Below are 20,384 nucleotides of genomic sequence, written 5' to 3'. Positions count from 1 at the left end.
TCATGAGACAGAATACTGATTTTTTTCTTTAAATGTATAAATATCTGGATAACAATTACCATAGCAACAAAAAGAATCTCAGGTCAAAGCAGTAAGGAAGGATTTAATAAATGTAATGTGTGGTTTTTTTCCTCCTTGGATATGTTTATGGTAATTCTTTGTCATATTTCTGCATCCATATTTCTGTGAGGGCATTGCCCATTTTAGCCCTAATTCTGCATACAAATACTCTGCTGTTTATTGTTGAAAGACTACCTGCTCTGCAGTGACAAAGCCATTTACACTTTAGGAATTATTGTGATATTTTAAGCCAGGGGTGTCTGCAAATGAGATATGACTGGTGGGCCATTCCCAGAATGCTGCTGCCTTTCCCTCAGTAGAGGTTCTACTATTTTAATGTGGCCCTCCATGGCCATAAAGTGTTTGTCTCCTCCCACCGAGAAGTTTGGACCACACATAAATCATGTCTTGTTTTCTAATGTGATCACGTTTGACCTGTCTAAAAGCTTTTCTCAACACTTTGGTAACATCAAAGCATCAGGTGTAATATTAAATGAGCTTTGTATTAGTTAAATAAACTTACTAAATTATTGAATTCTTCCAAACATGATGTAGGGCTTGCCATAAAGCTTCTTGGAGATCAGTGTTTATTTTTAAAGCTGTAGTAAGGAATCTGAAAGGTGAGCCTTTAAGCATTACACATAGTACAAGCTGTCTTTCTTACCTGCTTTCATTTCTTACCTTTGACTACTTTTCAGAAATTACTACGTCCTTTCTAGTGATGGAGTTTTGCTGTACGTGCTAGTTTGTGGAGACGGGGAAAATTATTTATTACTGCAATATTTCCTACATACCCTGTGTGCACTGTCACTGTAAAATTGCTCAGAAGTTCTGAACTTCTGGTATATTTTATAAAAGATAAAAAGTCTCCCCAGTGTTGATCTGGAGTGGGGAAAAACAAAAGAGGGCAAAAACTTTGTAGGCAAAAGGTTTGTAAACAGTAAATGGAAAAATATGCTTATCACAGTTTCTTTATGAAGAATAATCAAAGATTAGTTGTGTATTATATTCCTTGTGAATGCTTAGCAACTGGTATATAGTTTATATAAATAATAATAGCTGTGGATATAGTGTTCGTATGTTCTCTGATAATTGGCTTTGAGAGCAAGCTGATTTTATTTGCCTTACAAAACCTGGTTTATGTACATAACAAAGCCAAAGGGATAAATATATTTTAGAAAGCTGTCTCAATGTAGCTTGTTGTTAATTAAAGTCATTAAATGTATGTCATTTAAAAATCCATATTTAAATTTAAAATTCATATTTTTCTTAATACTATCTACAGTTCTTCTGATTCATGGAGAGGTAATTATCCATTAGCAAACACTAAGTTATGGGGTTTTTTAATCAGATGCTTTCTTTGTTGTTGAGGAGAAAAATGTCTGCAAATTGTGCAAGCCATTTTGTATCACACTCTATAGGAAGCAAGGATAAGGAGGAAGTCATGTTGTAAAGCTCAAAACAAGGGAAAGTTCAGTAAAAAGTGAAGTTTTAAAATTATTTTAGGAATTTTCAGGGTTCTGTAGATATGGGTCTAGATTTCAGTGCTGATAACCAGAGCTGGTCGAAATTCACTTAAAACCTTTGGCAGGGAAAATGGCATTTAGGGTTGTTACCTATGTCAACAGAGAATATTAACTTCTCTTGACAGCAGTTCTGATAAAATATTGGGTTTTTTAAATGTTCATTTTTAAGTACAAATATCTCATCTAAGAATTTGACCTCTTTGTGTTAAGGTTTGAAATTTGTTTTATAAAACCACACCTTTTGAATTAAGATGTGAATAGGCTATCTTTTCCTCTGGCACACTGTCCTTACTGTTATATCAAGGCTGCTACCAAAAATATCATGAGGTAATTAGGTAATAGCAGTGAATAGCATAGAAAAATGAAATAAAATAACAAATAAAATAACAAATTTCATGGAAAATGTAAAAAGACACTGAATCTCGAAGTGTTTCAATTGAAAATTTTAATAAGAATTTTATTTTTAAAATAATTTTTTACAAAAATCCACAACCTCTTGAAGTTGTGGAGTTTCTCAAATATATCTGGATTTTGAGAGAAGAGCATTTTTCAATACACAATTGAGAGCTAGCTCAGCAGATGATACCAAAGACTGGGCTTTCATTCTGAGATGACTCGGTGCCAACCAGAATCAGAAAGTGAATTTGTGATGGCCAAGCTTCAGAAGGTCGGCAGCTGGTGAAATCACACCATAGTCTCTTCCTCACATGATCACAGAATGGGCTAGGCTATGAAAAGTGCAGCTGTTAGAACTGCAGATGTAGGTTAGAACTGCAGTACATATTTCTTGAATATGTAGTGGGAAGTCAAAAGCATTCATCTCGGATGATATCCAAGAAATAGAGTAATGAATTGCAAAAAAAAAGAAGGGAGCAGATGCTTTGGCATAGCCAGTTGTAGCACACCAATTCATAAGTGCAGAGTTCACTTGTAGAATGACTGGAAAAGATACCAGGTCCTGACTGCCAGCTGCCCAGTTGCACAATGCTTTCTTGCTCTCCCACCCCAGTAAAATTCTCAGAACATCTCTACAGAGTGGCATTTGGTTACTACACTGCACAGAGCAGGACAAGAACCTATATAAAATCAACATGAATTCGTATTTGTTGTTAGATCCAACTTTTCAATGATTTTTGTGTTTACAGAACAGTCTGCTGAGTTCACTATTGCATAGATAACAAAGATAGTTCTGATCTCAAAAGCCAGTAATTTCCCACCAAAACCATCTGGAATCTTTGAAAAGAATCTGTTCATTGTGTTAAATAGATTTGTTTCCATTTTACCCACACCTAATGAGTAATGACAGGGGGAATTGGTTTAGTTTTGTCCACAATCAGCTACTCTTGAACTACCTGACATTCAGTATTTAACTGCAGCATTCTGAGTATCCTTGGAGTCCAGCACCCACTCTCTCACTGGGCAGCAATTTTGTTTGTTTTTAAAACTGCAGAAGAAAGATCAGTGGCTTGTTTGTCTTCCAAATAGGTAATCCCGTGGCAGGGAGCTCATGTTGCAGGGTTTTTCAGCCAGTCACTCATGTTTTCTGTTGTGGACTTTATATTTGGGTTGGTCTAACTTTCATGTTTATTTATCAGTTTTAATTTTATGCTTAGAGGCCTCAGTTCGTATCAACTGATAATTTACAACATGTCTTGGAAGTGCCTGATTCAGTAGTATCTTAGGTACTCACTGTTGTAAACATATTCAAACCTCAAAAGAATTGTGATACTGCACGTACATCTTTTGGTATAGCAACACTGCCATCTGATTCAGCAATAGCATTGCTACATTATAGTGTGTTGTTCATATCTTAAAACCTTGAAAAGTGGCAAAACTGCAGATGGCGTGGAAGTTATCTGCCTGCTTTGCAAGAGAAAAGCCCCTAAGATCCTAAAAGAAAATAGCTCAAATTTATTTTTAACACTATTTTTCCCACGTTTTGATTTTGTGTTAGGAAAATAAAATGCAAAAATCTAGGGACAGAGTAATGCTTGCCTAAATTTGATAGAGAAGCTATCAGAGAACAATATTCTTGTTCATCTTGTTTTCATCACTCTTAAGGTTGCTTCATTTAATACTACATCTTTTCTAGTGCCTGTGTTGCTGCACTAATAATATCAGCATGTTGCAGTCACCGCCCCTTCAAAGATTAGTATTAATCGAAGCAATTTATTCTACCAGGGCTGAAGATAGCCTATTTATACTTTTATATAATGAATATTAGCAGGTTACATTTATCTTGTCATGTCCTGTCAGCTCCATGCAGATTCACTGCCCTCTACATACTTTGCTCAGGCTTGGCACAGTAGAATGTAGGTGTTTGTTTTGCATAAATGATCAGAGATGCTCACTAGCTACCACAATGTGGAAAAAGAAGGAATTCTGAATTGGTATCATTGCATCTTCATTGACTTGCTGGCAAAGTAATGTCTCATTCTGCCAATTAATGGAGCAATATCTTATTTCAGAAAAAAGATAATATTCATAATTTATATCCTTCAACATAGTATTAAATGTGATATATATGCAATATAAAATACAAAGTATATGCTGCTGATCCATTCCCAAGAGGTATGAGAAGTTTTATACTGGGTCAGTAAGAGCTCCAGTATTACAGAAAGCTACTACTTCAATTCTGCATGAAGCTCCTCAGTCACAGTACTGCAGAAACCTACTGAATACACAGATGCATATACAATAATATTTAGCTTCCTTAATATTAGTAGTATAAGGCACAATGTGTCTAATCTTAATTTATGTTGTAGAGCTCTATTATATGTAAAATAGTTGGCCATTGCATTTAATTGAACTGATCTTTGGCTAATGAAAACCATAAAGGAAACTGCTTCCCCTTGTTTCAAAATATTTTATATTCTCTTCAATGAAGAGCCATAAAAATAGTGGAGCAAGATACTGCTGAGTTATGCTAGGTAAGTTCAAACTTGCTAATTGCAGCAAAATGCAGAATGTGTAGAGCAAGAGCTGAATAAATATACAGGCCTCTAGAGAATGAAGAATATTAGTGTTGAAATACCTCTACCAAAGGCTCGGCTTTTAGTCCTCTGTCCTCCTAAACTATCCTCAGAGTTCTAGGTTATTTTTTCCCCTGTATTTCCATGTATATTATGTAGAAATTATTGTAAATGACAAGGAGACAGAGACTCTATACCCTAGATTCTAATTACTCTCTGAATGATAGTGTTTAAATACTGCAATCGATCTTACATGGCAAAGCGTGATAGTTGTGATACTAATTTGCATTTTTTAAAAAAATTTAATCAGTTTTTATTGGTTTGAGCCCTTTGAATTATTTTGACATTTTCATTCCAATTTGTATCAATTTTCTGCTTGTTATTATGCAGCTTCTTTCCAAAGTACATTTTGTTCCGACAATTGGAGAATTGTTTTCTGAAATATTAAATGAGGATTTCATGTATCTATGTGATACTGACACAGTTAATGCTACTCTTCCTTCTTAATTTTGAGCCAGTTTCCTTACATGGTTTGAAGGGCACTTACTTCAAGGGCAGTCTTCATGTCTCATCTTAATCTAAGATATTTGCCATTTATCTCCCCGGCTTCTCAGAAGAGCAGTGTTGTATATCTATTTCCTTAGATATGTCAGTTCAGGTCAATTGCTCTTTCCTACTCAAATCCCTCCTCCAGCGTTATTGAACTTTATTTTCTATTCTAGGTCTATGCTCAGTTAACTTTATATAAGTGTAACTCTCAGGATTCAATGGTATTATGTAGGTTTGCCAAGTTAAAGTACAATTGTAAGTGATTGTAGACTGGGACCTTAAATGGCTCCTGTGCACTTTCTACATAGTTTCTCCCTGGCTGAGTTCTAAGAATGGCTTCATTTCAGCAGTGGGGAAGGGATTTTTTTATTGGAAATTAAAATATCTGAGGTTTTCAAGTATTCAGGAATTATGCCATTCATCATAAAGACTAAACTGATTCCTTTCACCTTTGTGAATGATAACCTGCCCCCATACTAGCCTTAAAGATGGTGATTAATCCATTCACCTGAGATGAGACAAATTGATGAGATCACAGGCTAAACCTTGCAGTCTAGAACTTGAATGTTGTGCCACGTATAAGAAAAGTATCCTAATTGCCTTTGGCTGGGATCCAGCATTACGTGAAACGCTGGTTCAGACCTGATATCTCTGGTGAATTCAGGAACCACCAGGCTGTCAGGCTGTTCTTTGATTTCCTTTATATATGCACTTCCTCGTATCTTGGATGTGCCGAACCTTTCCCATGAATAATAGTTCCATTTAGAAATACCCAGAAAAGCTCTGCTATTTTATCTATTTGGAATTTTACAGTCTGCATTGAGAATGAATAAATGTTTCTAGGAAATGGTTTGTATTTCATGGGAAAGGGTCTCTGTAGATTATTGGAAGTCAACAGCAGTGGTTATGTTGAATTACATCTAGTTTTGTTTTTTAATTTTCTCATTTATAAGTCATCATTATCTTAGATATTCACAGTTGTGTCTTTTGTCATACAAACTGACTCCTCCATCCCAGTAGTAGTTGTCCTGTTCTCCTTCGATTTTCTTCCAGTATACCTAAATCTTGTTCAGACAGATCCTAAACAGTGTTAAGACTGTATTCTTCTCAGCTGTGTGGTGACTGCACTCTGTGTAGCCTACACCATGAGACTTGTGGAGTCCATAACCACACTAGTGCCTTCACAGCTTCACTGTATTACAAGCTCATCATCCATTTGCAGAACGCTTTCTTCCTCCAAATTTTTTTAACGTTAATTTCTTTGTTCCTTCTATTGAAGTATCTCTATTTTTCATTTTTGCTTTTCATAAATGTTTGCCTCTAGTTATGTAAAATGCATATTTTTATTATTTCATGTCTGGATTCTTAGCACTCCAGTTTATTTTCTCACTCTTCTAGTCTGAGGTATCTGCAACACTTCCCAGTTTTGAGATATCTTTGTATCTTAGACATTTTAATTTTAGTAATTTGCTATTTTCTGTTCCATATCATTGAGAAGGCTATTAAGTAAATAAGATCTTAATATTGATTTACTCTAAGCTATCTCAAAACTTCTCTCTCATCTTGATGCATCGTTCTTTCTTGTTGCTTAGAGGCTAGTCTATAAATCACGTGATACTGTCCTTATTCAGTAAACAAATTCAAATTGTCCTAGGTGTGCTTTCACAAGACTCTGTATGAAGCAAAACTAAAATTAAGATACAAGTATATTATCTTCTACATGTCAGTTACCTATTAATTCTGTGGTATTATTGAAAAGGCAGTCAAGTTTGTCCAGAATGAGTCGTTCATTACAAGGTCTTGATGTCTAATGCTCATCTTCCTGTGATTTTCTACAGATGTTTTGGTATCATTTACATAGCACTATACATTTGAAAAAAAAAAAACCTTGCACTAAAATTAGAATAAGATGCATTATTCTCCCTGAATATCTCACATTCTTAAAGGCCAATTAGAGCATCAGCAGTCACATCACTGCCCTGCAAAGAAAACCAGGGTCCTGTTGGACAAACAGTGCCATGGGGCAACAGCACCAGAGTAGGCAGCCCTTCCCTAGTCCTCCATTTTTCATTACTTTATACTGATTTCCTGGTCATTGCCTTTTAAGAGCTTACTGTCTCAGGAGATGGATGATGCTGTTTGCTGAAGTTTCAAGTATGGGAGAGATCAGCTTTCCATGATCTCCCTGCTCTTCTCTGAACTTTTATCATGTAGATGCAATACTTGTGTGGCCCCTTCATGGCACACTGAGCATTTTGAGCATTCAACAGGATGTGTTAGAATTTTCACCCAAAAACCTGAGTTTCTATACCATTTAAGGCTTGGTTCACAATTCTCCACTTTGTAGTTTTAATGTTTTGGAGATCTCAGTGGCTAGGGGCACATAGGTACCCCAGTCTCACTGCAGTTCAGAAGTAAACTATATCTTGAATACAAACAAATGCAGAATATCAGAATAGAACAAACATCTGGACATAAATCACTTACAGGTATTTCACTGGAGGCAAGGTCAAGTTATGCTGGACCAGAGATTTATAGCTTAATTATTTCAGCTGGTGATCTGGCCCAGTATCTTACTCTTAATAATGACTACAAGCTTATGCTTTAGAGTAGAAGTATTAGAACATTCTTAATAATTATGTAGCTGTAAGAGAAATAAATTGTATCTGTGTTTGGATTTGTTTGCATGTATGATAATTGATACCTTTATATTTTCGTAATCCTGTTTTATGTAACTACAGATTACACAAATACACAGTCCAAAACGTTTGATTGGGGGTTTTTTCTTAATTATGATCCCATATTTCAAATTAAAAGATTTTGATAACATCAAGGCAACCCCAGTCATAAAAATGCAAATTATGTTTCAGGGAATCATGTCAGTTCCTCAAGAATGACACTTAATCCAATGTGTGAGTCCTACTAATACCTTATTGTGAATATTGAATGACAGGAAATTCTTTAGATTATTGATATACTGCATTTAAAAAAGAATTGTTAAATATAAATTTTTGTTTTCTTATATTTAAATAGAATTCCTTTTATTCCTTAAAACTGCAACAGAGGAGTGTCCAGTTTGCTCCATTTATTTAATGGGCCACTACCTTATTTCATATTTGTCTCTTGTAAACATTAATTTCCTTTTTCACATTTTGTTTGGTATTTTTTATTACCATGTTTGCTTAAAATCTGCTTTTACAATGTTAAATGTTTCAGTAAGTGTTTAGCCATATTGCAAGACCAGCAAAGGGAGTGAGGGCCCAACGCACAAAGCATAGATGGTACAAGGACGCCGTATTTGATATATGCTATGTTGACTTTAAGTTTAAGAAAGAAGTTGTCAATGAAGTGAAATCTGTTTCAATTCAACTTTAATCTAAAACCATTATCAGACTGTGAGTGGCATAAATTAATTTATTTAAGTCCATATACAAAACAGCTTTCATATTCATAGAAAATGTGCTCTGGCCTGATATAGGTGTCTCTGTCTCCTGGCATGAGAACTACCTTGCATTCTCTTCAGTTTCCTGACTGTTAGATGTTTATCAGGTTTCAAGGCTGGAAATCCCGAACTTCATTTCTTTGGAAAGTGTAACCTTAGCTCCAAAGGAGTCAGCACATAAAAGCATTTGGATTTTGGTAAAATAGAAGGTGCATTTTCTGGATTGAGTGTAGCACTTTCAAACATTACTATACATCTGCTGAAAACTATCGCATTTTGTTTCTCATGGGAATCAGATTTTCCCTGAAAAATAGATCATGTTTAACATGATATCATATTTACAATGACACTAGATAGCAGTGACATGGTTTTTTAGACAGTAACTACTGCACCATAAACTAAAACAGTGTAGATGATCTCATTCACTGTTATGATAGAATCATTAAATATCAACTTTTTATGGTAATGTCAATTTTCATGAGTTTACTAGTAGTTTGGGATAATTTTCATCTCCATTTGTTTTGGGCCTAAGATGTTTGCCATAGTCCAGTGGTGTGAACATTCACAGCAGAGTTAGGAAAACTAAATTTAAGTTCCTGATTCAACGAATATTTAATTATTGTGTAGTAGAGTAGTATGAACGTGCAGACTTTGCAGACAAACAGATGTGTAACAAATAACTGAGTTGATCATCAGTTTAATCTCCTAAAGGAACTGGCATGCAGGATCTCAATCTAATTGATCAAATTCACAGGAGGTATTAAATCTTGCAAATCAGTGCTTAATGCAGCCTTGATTTGTTTAAGCAGAAGGATTGCCTCATTGTGCTGATGAGGGTATTCACACTTCTGCAGAGTTCTTTCTGATATTCTCTAGTGTGACTTTACCGTGACATCTCAATATGATTTCCCCTGGGGAGCTAATCACTCAAGTAAGTGTTGGGCATCCAGCAGCTGCATCCTTAATGAAGCTATGAAAGTCCTTTGAAAAAAATTTGACTTCTAGTTTTTTTGATGGGAACTCAGGAACCCTGAAGTTACATTGACATCAGTTTTTCTTTGAAGTTCCTGACACGTATCAGTACAAAGTCCTGACCAGCAGGTTTGAGAGTCATACTTTGGTTTGGATGACATAATTTATCATTGGACGTTCCTAGTTTGTCTAGCCATGTAATTCTTTTGCTTGTGTGTTGAGTAGTTGTGTTTGGAGATACAAATCGCTTGTAAAGGTTAAAAACTATGATAAAATTGTGACTGCAGTTCTGGTTGAAAACACAGTAAATATTGATAAAGATCAGTCAGGTCTTTCAGAATCAGATCAGTCAGAATTTTCCAACAAATAACCTTTTTGTCTGAATTTCACATTTGTTTCCTCTGGTTTGTCTTTATTGGATGAGTGAGCTTCTGATGTATGGCTAGAACTGTATGATTCCCTGCAATATGTCTGTTTCAGAAAGAGAAGTTAGGAAGAAAGTTTAAGTTGAAAGGCTTTAATAAAGTAGCTGTTTTCAAAACTTTAACGCCCAGAACTGAATAACTTAAAAATAAAAAACAAGAACCCAAACACCCAGGCTGCCATTACATATTTGTTCCAGATTTTTTAAATGCATGACACAAGTGCTAATTCTTCGAGTAATTGTTTGTCGTAATGAGATCTAAAAGCCCTTTTTCTCCTATTAGCTTATGGCTGTGCTACAGCCTTTGGCTTCAGACTTCTGGTAGGAGCTTGGTACATATTTCTCCAAAGAATGAAACTCCAACAGCCTTAACAGCAGTACTCATTGTGTTTAACAGTGCTGGAAATCAGTTGAACTTGACAGATCAGCTGTCTGAAATTGATAGCTATATCTGTAAATACATTGGTCCTATAAACAAAATTCTGTCTGCAAGATGTGGAAGTTAAAATTGGCACACTTCTGAACAAATGAAATGTTCTGAAGCACAAGGACACACAGGAAAAATCCCTTCTGGAAATGATTTTTCTCATGTTCCATTTACCGACTTTATGTGCATAGTTTGCTTTTTTTAGAGACTGAAATGTCTGTGCCTCCACAGAGAACACTATGGAATTCTGTGTTTCATTGAAATATGGTCCTTTTCCTTGCACTTACACCTTACTACATAAAAGAGGAATCTTTGTCTTGCTCCTTTTGAATAAAAGGAATATATTTATGGCTTTCCACTGGCATGTCTCCGTTTCCTTTTTGGAATTTTTAGAGTTAATGCAGAATGTAAAATGTAGGGTATTCAGGAAGTCAAAGGCCTTGATATGAAACCAGATAGTTTTTGAAAGCAAAAGGAGTGGGAGAAAGAATTGAAATGCTAGTCCATCAGTGGTGAAGTAATAAATGAATGTGTTACATTTCCCATTTTTAAATAAAAAATTAATCACCATCTGTAGCTTGCGGAAGCTATTTTGGCCAAAACCTTTCATGCATCTTTATCATGTACTTGCTGGACATGATAGCTGAAAAGGCTTGGAGAGTGAATTTTCTTTTACAGATTTGGACAAAATATATGCCACACACACTCATGTTGGTGTTTGAAGTCTGTTGAACCACAGTGATTTATGTCAGATTACAAATTTATTAATTTGGTTTGGCAATAGCAAAATCTAAGAAACATCTGGACATATTTTATAGCCAGCATTTAAATTCAGATTTAAAAGATACAATGGCTATAGGTATCTACCTGTATTGATACAGACACTTTAATGTTTGGATGCTCATCTTTCACTCCAAACTGTCATCACAGGGGGAGAGTTTTCAGTCTGAGATACTTCGGTATTCAGGATTGTCATTAGAAAGCCGAATATTATTTATTCATTCATTCTCTTCCTCCATCCCCTAGAACATCTGGTTTAAAAGGAGGTATAGCTTAATTCTTTCCTGTGTTCTCAGCTTTGAAGATTTAGTGAGTATAGAATAATTTTCATCAGTCGTGATAGTTATGATGGCCAAATACTTACTGACTGTTCTGTTCTTTTTTAGTTCTCTGTTTATCAGTTTAGTGCAACAAAACAAAAATAAAACTATACAGATCTCTCCCGTCACATTTTATTTGTTGGTTTCATTTTTGAGGCTTTAGGTTAAAACTGAAGTCATAGAAATAAATCATGTAGGACGTGTAGCCATAGGCATTTTCAGCGAAATAAGTTCTTTCCAAGAAGGTTTTGACTTGTTACATGAAAATTAGCTTCTGGCAGGATGAAGCCACATTTCACAGATCTTGGACTGTGTTTAATTTCTACAGGGCGTGCCTTCAGCTAACAACACTGCTTCCACATATGTGAGCATAGTATTGGTGTAAAGCCAGAAAAAAAAAAGAAAAAAAGCAGGAAACAGTTTCTGCTTGATATTATTTATGACTCTTCTGAACAAAACGACACCATGGATTCTGTTTGAAGGCAAAAGGAGTGTCTGACAGCTGTTGCTGCTGAACAGCATATTTAGTTTGAATAATGCAAAGGTCACTCAAGAATGACTTTTCTACTGAACCTATTCTATTGAATTTTACTGCATTTTTTCTTCAGAAAATGCAGTAAAACTGATTTTTAAAGCAATATATTTAGTTGAAAAAAATAAAATATTTAGATGTAATGTTCCAGGGATATATCCTGAAATTATGTGTTCAGGTACCTCTAGCAGATGCATAAAGTACTGGTATATGTAAGATTATTTTATCATCAGGAGCCTGTTATTGTTTTACTGATGAGGCAGAGATAGGGCAAGAACAGAGAAAACAGGACTTAAGATAGGATCTGAAGCAATTCTATGATTTTATGATTCTAAGTCCGAGGGAGAGAGGAGACAGTTTGACACCACAGAATCCGTGTCAAGACTTTACGACTATCCGTGAGTGACAATGTTGTGCAGCAGCAAAAAATGGTTAGTTTTTAATAATAAGAGAGTGATTTGAAAAGTAGGAGAGGATCTGAGCAGAGAGGGAAATATGGGATAGTGAGTTCACAGATATTCCTGAGGGTTGTCAGACAATATAAACACTCTGGAGAGAAATGTCGTATCAGAGGGATCTAAGTGAAATAATATGACAAATACTACAAGTAATAGAGCTGTTCTGTTACAGGCATTGATGAAAATACATTCGGGCAAGGTACTTGTATATGTTTGTCCTCTGAATCTAACTAATTCTAACTCTGCATTAAAAAAAGCCACACATCTCTCATCCTATTTCAGTCGAGCTACTGTTAAGTGTTTATATAAATACTAAAAGATTTCTGCATAATAGTCCTTCATACTCACTATACTTTCTGTTCTAGTTGGCAACGTGGGACTCTGAGAAAGGACTGAATGGTAGCCTACAAGAACGACGTCTGGGCAATGACTTACAAGGATTGACACTCAAAGTGGTTACTGTCTTGGTATGATCCTGTTTGAGTTCCGGAAACAAAATTCTCAAATTAAAAAGGACCTGAGTATTTTGAGCATTTCCCACAGTATTTTTCCCTATAATTTTCAGTACTGTATTTTTGGATGATCAGTTACATAAACAAGGAAGATACATGATGGCCTTTTATTATTTTATGTGAAGCTGTGCACTGTTAGAGATACAGAGCATTTGTTTGTTTGCTTATGCTGGTTTTCTGCATTGTAATTCTTACTGGGCATGAAACCAGCACGCAGCCCGAGTGCCCAGGGGCGCATTCCAGATACTGTACTCTAACTCAGATATGCACTTTCCAGCATTTCCTGGATTTTAAGATCAGATGGGCCAATTATGATAATCTAATCTTGGCTCTTGTATGCTGCAGGCTGTAAAATTTAATCAAGTGTTTCCTCCATCAAGCTCATAAATTCCCATTGAGATAAACTATATCTTTTAGAAAGGCATAGTCTTTCCAAAAAATCATTACACTTTTGGGACTGTCTGTTAGTATCCAGAGTGGTAACAGAGCTCTTCTCAGCTAAGTGCTAAATTAGGGGCAAACTGGGGCTTGGCTGCATTCCTGCCTAAAATATTGCTGTTTGCAGATTGCAGAATGGGGTCTTTTGGTTGGTTTTTGTTTGGTTGGGGTTTTTTTGTTTTGCTTTTGTTTTGTTTTTTTTGGTTTGGTTTGGTTTTGGTTGGTTGGTTGGTTGGTTGGTTGGTTGTTTTTTTGCTGTGGGTTTGAGGTTTTCCTATGTGTGGGTTTTTTTAATTTCTCTTTTTCTGAATCATGGTACAAATAAGAAGTACCGCATAAGGTCATTAAGGGTCTTCCTCCAACCCCCAGTTCTCTTTGCTTTACCTGGTGACAGGCGAGATTGTGCTGCAGTTTACATGGGAGGTGAGCAGATCCCTTCCATAAGAATATCAGTATCAGGTTTCAAAGGCAGCCAGCCTTGTGCTGCGGGCAGCCCTTGAGTTCCCCTGCAGGAGAACAGGATGCCCACACCTGACAGAAAACATAACACAAAATGCTGCATTTCCTTGGTCGTCCCAAAACGTACTTTAATTTAAAATACTCCAGGACCAGTACCTGTGAAGGTTATTCTTTGAATTTTCACAATTTAAAATATTCATTTTATGCAGCATTCATTAAATTTTGTTTTAGTATGTCTCCTGGACTAATCATTATCTGTAAAAAATGGCTTTCTAAATCTAATATGGACTGAGATAGATGGACAGTAATGTTCCTATCTTGGACTTGTGTTCTTAACAATAGCTATATTCTAGACAGCTTAATACCTATATTCTAGACAGCTAGTTAGGACAGTAAGGTAGGTGTCTGTTGCCTTTTTATAGCTGGTGAGAAGAGGCAGGTACTTCAGGCACCCGGAAGCTGCTAGAGGATGTTGAATTATTTTCTGGAGTCTCTGCCTCTTCTCAAGAGCTATGGAAAACACAAGGCTACAGATAGGACTCAGGTGCTGAGACACTAGTGTCTAGTTGGGATGCCACACAGTATCCCTCATGGCCTACAGTTTTTGTCTCAAAATCTGTACCAAGCTGTCCAGAGTTAACTCAGGAAACATTCTTTTACTAAGAGAAGCAAACTGAAAATCTTGTTTCTATTATCAGTTAAGATACTCTTTTATTCTCAGGAAGAACCTTTTGTGATGGTGGCAGAGAACATTCTTGGGCAACCAAAACGATATAAAGGATTTTCCATTGATGTCCTGGATGCACTTGCCAAGAATCTGGGCTTCAAGTATGAGATATATCAGGCTCCTGATGGCAAATATGGACAGCAGCTCCAAAACAGCTCCTGGAATGGCATGATTGGAGAACTAATTAACAAGGTACACAGAAAAAGAATCTGCATTTAAAACAAAGAACAACAAAAACAATAACCCTTCCCCCCCCATCTCTATGGAGTAGGGTGTCAAAGCTTTGTAATCTTCCAAACTCTGAGAGAATGAATTAGGATCAAAGCACAAATGCAGAACACTTCAGAGCCATGGGTGGTTTGAGTGTAGTGTGAACTGTATACAGGGTAAGAACTAGAAAGTCTGTTGTTCTGTTTACTTCCAACTCAACATCAATTTTATCAGCGTAAATCTCTGTTTTTACATAGCTGTAAGAATAAGAAAGGACATGTATGTGTGTGTGAGTTAAGACTAAAAATAATATATTCTTCTTAAAATGTTGTTATTTTCATTTTTGTCATTATGTCTTTGCTGCTTGTTTGTAGGTGTGACTTGCTTTGGGTCACTTTGTGGCAATGTGATAATTACCAGCTGCCTGACTCCAAAACAGGAAAAGTGCCCCATGTAATATACCATAAAGAAGTGTTTTGAAGGACCAGCATTTAAACTGATCTCAAGATTATTCATTCATTTAAAACAGAGAGGACCAAATTTCTTCTCTTAATTACAGCCTTTCAAATCAGGAGTGTGAACTCCATTGAAGTAAATGGGGAAAATTCCTAGCTTAGAATTTCCCAGAGAATGAAATTAGAGCATATTTGGTTCATGTTCTTGCTATCTGGTATGGGACAAATGTTAATAAAAAGGAGAACCAAAGGAATTAATATTCTATGTGGCTGCCCTTTGTAGAAAAGGTTACTCTTCTGCAGTGGAGTTATTACTGAAAATGAAAGCTTTCTCATTAACTAGTATGTAGGCAGCTCAGTATTTTGTAAGTAGTTGTTTAGGAAGAAATAAAAGCAATTAAAACTGTAGGAAATGTGTGTTCGATAATGGGATATTCTTGGTTGGTGCTAGGTAGTATAGAGAAATTTTTACTTACTTTGCATTGACATAAGCTGTTTGAATCTTATTGATTTGAAAATGGGGTAAGAAATCCTGTTAAATTTCTCTGGAAATTGCTTTCTTTGAAGCAACAAAGTATCTATGATAGTATTTTTAAAATTATTTCTGCTACTAGGTTTTCCACTGACTCCAAAGGATTTCAAAGCAGACCTCCCTCATCTAACATTTGCTTTATTTTCCAAACAAAAGGTAGAGATAGGAAACAAAAAGCACATTCTATTTTTTTTTCTAAGAGAATTCTTTTTATTAAAACGGAACATTATTCATGATATAATTGCAGCTCTTCAAAAGCTTTGGGAATCTTATTTACTAACTCCTGTTTTAGCTGTCATTGAGTTTGCATACTCTTTAATGACCCTCTACATGTAAAACCTAACTGCTTTAAATGTTGAGGTCAAAGCAGTTTCAGGTGCTAAGTTGCCTTTGATACATTCTTCCAATTACTAGTTTATGCAATCACTTTATTCATCGTAAAAAAAAAACCAACAAAATCTGCCCCCCCCAGTTGTCATATGAAATCCCATCATAAATATGAAGTAGGCAGTTCTGCAGGGAGAACAACAAACCTTAGCTCTTTGCACTTTGCTATCAAATACTCAAGCTAAATAAATGATGTTTCTTACAGCTTGCAGTGCACCAGCTTTATATGGTATGGAATTTTAGGCATCCTCTGGAAAACAAATGAGAAATAAAGGTGAAATAAGTTGTACTCATTCCAGAGAGGAATCAGAGTGATGCTTTTTGTTCCAGATAGTGACATATTATTTTTCAGTACTCTGCTTTAGACCACAGCAATTAACCAATGTTCAAATTATAAAACTGATTGTGGTTTTATTTTTAGGCAATTTATTTAAATTTCTTCTAAGTTATAGAAAAAAATGCATGGAGTCACTTGGTTCGTAAAATGTTTCTCCTTAAAGCTCACGCTGGCCAAATTCATGGTGAAAGGAAGAGATCTGATCTGTTGCGTTTGTCTCACAGAGAGCAGACCTAGCCATCTCAGCCATCACTATAACACCAGAACGAGAGAGTGTTGTGGACTTCAGCAAGCGGTACATGGACTATTCCGTGGGGATCTTAATCAAAAAGCCTGAAGAGAAAATCAACATCTTCTCTCTCTTTGCTCCTTTCGACTTTGCGGTGTGGGCTTGCATTGCTGCAGCCATCCCTATAGTTGGTGTCTTGATATTTGTCTTGAACCGGATCCAGGCAGTCAGGGCGCAGAATGCTTCCCAGCCGAGCCCTTCTGCTTCCTCTACCCTCCACAGTGCCATCTGGGTTGTTTACGGCGCCTTTGTTCAGCAAGGTACTCACTTTTATAAACGCCTCTGATTTAAGTTCAGAAAAGTTCAGCCTTGGGTAAAGCAGCTCAGGACATGTTAGTCTTGGCCAGAATGGTCTAAAGATCAAAGAGAAGGCGCGTGCAGGGATGTAACGTGTTTTATTAGCCCAGCTAATGAAAAATGAGAAGAGGTAGGTAAGTTTTGAGGTGGGGGAAGCAGTATGTTCTCCTTTTCTGTCTCTCAGTAAGTCCAGAAAAAACACTCCTAGCAGGCTTTCCCACTTTGGGAAAATTATCACGTGATAAACTACAGAGCTGCTTGTTGCAGAATTGCTTTTCAAACTCTGAGGCTAGCATCTTCCCTAACTGCTTAAATTTAATTTTAGAAGTTTATGTGTTTTTGAACTAATGTGAGACTTTTTTTTTTTGTAGTGTGTTCTTTGAAGTGAATAGGGAAATGATCCGTAGTTGTGAAGCTAACTTTACACTCAGCAATCTCTACGCATAGGACTAATCCTATTGAATTCAGTAGGATTACTATCATTAACAAAGTTACTTTTGTAAATAATTGTTTGCAAAATCTGCTCACACAGTTTTTGCCCCATATCTATAATTTAGTGCTATTCTTGGAAGGCAGGTTTTGTTGAATGATAGCATATGGGTAGGTTATTAATTTTTTCTACATTTTTTCATTGTGATTGGAAGCTTATAAAGCTTCAGCTGAAAAATCCTTACTAGTGCTATGAAACTTGGTCTCTCGTCTTATTAAGGTGGCATCCTGGTTGGGTTTAAGTGTAGTAAGATACGATCAGCACAAACATATGCTGAAGTGACTAGTGCTAGCTGTATGGTAAGACCTAGTCTCCAACAATGTTCAAGCATAATGTGCTTGAAACCTGCTAGAAAGAAATCTTCACATTTTTTAAAATATTGTATAGAGTAACAAGTAATGACACTAATGCTTCAGTCTTTGCAGATTTAAATACAGCACAGATAACACACAAGCCGTTGGACAGCTTTGTGGGTTTTTTCCAAATCTGAAATGGTCATTGGAAATAGAATATTACTATATTCTGAACACTGTAATGATTTAATTCCTGCCTATTAATTGTGCTTCACCATTAAACTTACTCTATTTAGAACATTTTTCATGTCCTGTAGGTTTGATCCTAAAAAATTCCCAAGGGAAATACTTTGAAAGATGATTTTCCAGAACAGTAGCCAGGGCAAGAGACTGACTGGAGAAAATGTTTGTAAATTACCAGTCTACATGGAAGCAGTGGTTTTCTCACAGTGAAAGGGCGGTCTGGAGGAGAACCAGAAATGCAGAGAGGTAGCTCCAAAACATGTAACATAATAGGGCAGAGAGTGAGTGATCGTAAATGGAAGCTGCTGAGACACCCTCATTTTCTCTGTTTATTTGTAGGGGGAGAATCTCCTGTAAATTCTGTAGCTATGCGCATTGTAATGGGAAGCTGGTGGCTCTTCACCCTTATCGTGTGCTCTTCCTACACAGCAAACTTAGCAGCTTTTCTCACAGTATCAAGGATGGATAATCCCATAAGGTAAGAGCCTCTTCTTAACATGAAGCTGGAAACCTGGATTTCACAGAAAGGTATTATCCATTTCAGCACCCATTCTTGCAAAAAGGAGATAACTTTCTAATAAAATACTCTGCTTATTTGCAGTGGCTGTTTTTTTCTTCTTCCCCCATCTTCACCTTCACTTCAACATCCCCCAAGCAGTTTTGACAGGTGCATGAAGGGGAACAATGGCGCTTTAACTGTGTATTTTTGCAGAAGAGAGGTCTTTCAGGTTTATACATATTTTGTTTAACAAGAGCTCTCACTGCTTCAGCTGTCTCTATTTCTTTGTTGAACATCAGAGGGAACTGCCACCTCTAGGGAACTATATAAGATTTCACTTCCTCAATGTGTAATTTTATGTTCTCAGTATTTTGATATATGCTGTAGTTTATACTATTATTTGCACATAAGGTAATACAGACAGTCTTTTAAAATATAAATGGCCAGATTCAGTGGCATTATTTGCAGAAAAATCTTCTCAAGGAGGAAAAGATAACCAAACCTGACTCCAGGATAATAGATGTAATACAGCAGTTGTTTTATTAAATTTATATATAATTCTCTACAATTGTGTTGGCAATATTGTGATGATAAATTACAGCTTCTGTAACAAACACAATTTATCTTGCACCTTTGACTTCTTTCCCCTGCTGTTAGCTTGCTAATCCATACCCAATGAGAATATTTTCAACAAACCAGGCCTCTGAGCAGCTACAGAGAGCTGCTGGTTGATTGGTGGCAATTTGTCTATGTGTAATTTGTTTTCCTTCAGCAAATTTAAAGGATAAAGTATGTTTTTATTTTTTCCTCTTAAAACATGGACAAAATTTCCACCTTCACACTGACATGGAGTACTGGGAGGGTCGTTGATCCACAGTCAGTGCTGACAGGATTAGTACCTGATATCTCAGATTTGATCTGATGGCAATGGAATGGTGAGGTGGCCAGAGGATGGGTAGTGCTACACAGGCTCTCCTGCAAGATGCTAAGCCAAGGATTTTAGGTGCTAGAGAGTGACACAGTTACCCTGTCAGTCTGTTCTGGGGTTGCAAAACTGAGACTGTAATGTTTGTGGTTTGCTCCTGAAACGGAGGAATTGGCATGTAGGTGAGGCTGGCATTCAAGAAACAGCTTTTGCCTTCTCTTTGGTATCTGCACAGAAGGATATAAATAAGTGTATTTCTCATAAACATGAGTTTAATAGCATTTCCAGTGTTAAATTTGCCAATGTGTACTTGCAGGTAATATAATGCTTTGTAGGATATAAAGTTACAATAATAATAATAAAACCAGCCCAAAACCATAACAAGCTTTGTTATAAATTAATTTTCTGTTAGTATTACCAAAATAAGTGGGGTTTAACAGTAATAGAAGTAGGAACTGCAAGTAATTTTTGGAAATTACGTGGGAAGCTAAATAGAGTAAAACTACCACAGAGTATCTGTGAGATCTGGCTGTAATGGGAATAAGGTTTAAGTTCAATGAAGAATTTGCTCTTGAAATCCAAGACACAAGTAGCCATCCAGAAAGCTTGAATAAATGATCTTCTAAAAAAAATCTGAAAGTTCTAGTTCTTTCATGTCTGAAGAAGTTGTCCATTTGGTCTACTGAGCACCTCCCAAAACTCAGCACAGTTCAGAGGAGTACAAAAATTGGGGTGAAATTCAGTGAGGAATCTGAGGGGGGGGAGAGAGAGAAGCTTAGTAGTGCCTTAGGGAAGAGGATATGGACTAAAGAAATAGATTCTCCAGAAG

General features: G+C 36.3%; 1 protein-coding gene across 3 annotated transcripts in view; it reads left to right on the top strand.

Moving 5' to 3' along the window:
- GRID1 (glutamate ionotropic receptor delta type subunit 1) overlaps nucleotides 1-20,384 on the top strand; it is a 596,456-nt gene that overhangs the window by 524,967 nt on the left and 51,105 nt on the right. For all 3 annotated transcript variants that reach the window (XM_061449455.1, XM_061449436.1, XM_061449445.1), the window contains 4 exons: nucleotides 12,828-12,929; nucleotides 14,593-14,790; nucleotides 16,744-17,068; nucleotides 18,471-18,609. In XM_061449455.1, the coding sequence (XP_061305439.1) occupies nucleotides 12,828-12,929; nucleotides 14,593-14,790; nucleotides 16,744-17,068; nucleotides 18,471-18,609 (764 nt within the window). The remainder of the gene's footprint in view (nucleotides 1-12,827; nucleotides 12,930-14,592; nucleotides 14,791-16,743; nucleotides 17,069-18,470; nucleotides 18,610-20,384) is intronic.

Source organism: Pezoporus flaviventris, unplaced genomic scaffold (assembly GCF_033815535.1).
Source record: "Pezoporus flaviventris isolate CSIRO_AGI_PZ_B2104156 unplaced genomic scaffold, CSIRO_AGI_Pfla_v1 ptg000001l, whole genome shotgun sequence".
In the NCBI taxonomy this organism is placed as follows: Eukaryota; Metazoa; Chordata; class Aves; order Psittaciformes; family Psittacidae; genus Pezoporus; species Pezoporus flaviventris.
This window is presented reverse-complemented; position numbering and strand designations above follow the sequence as displayed.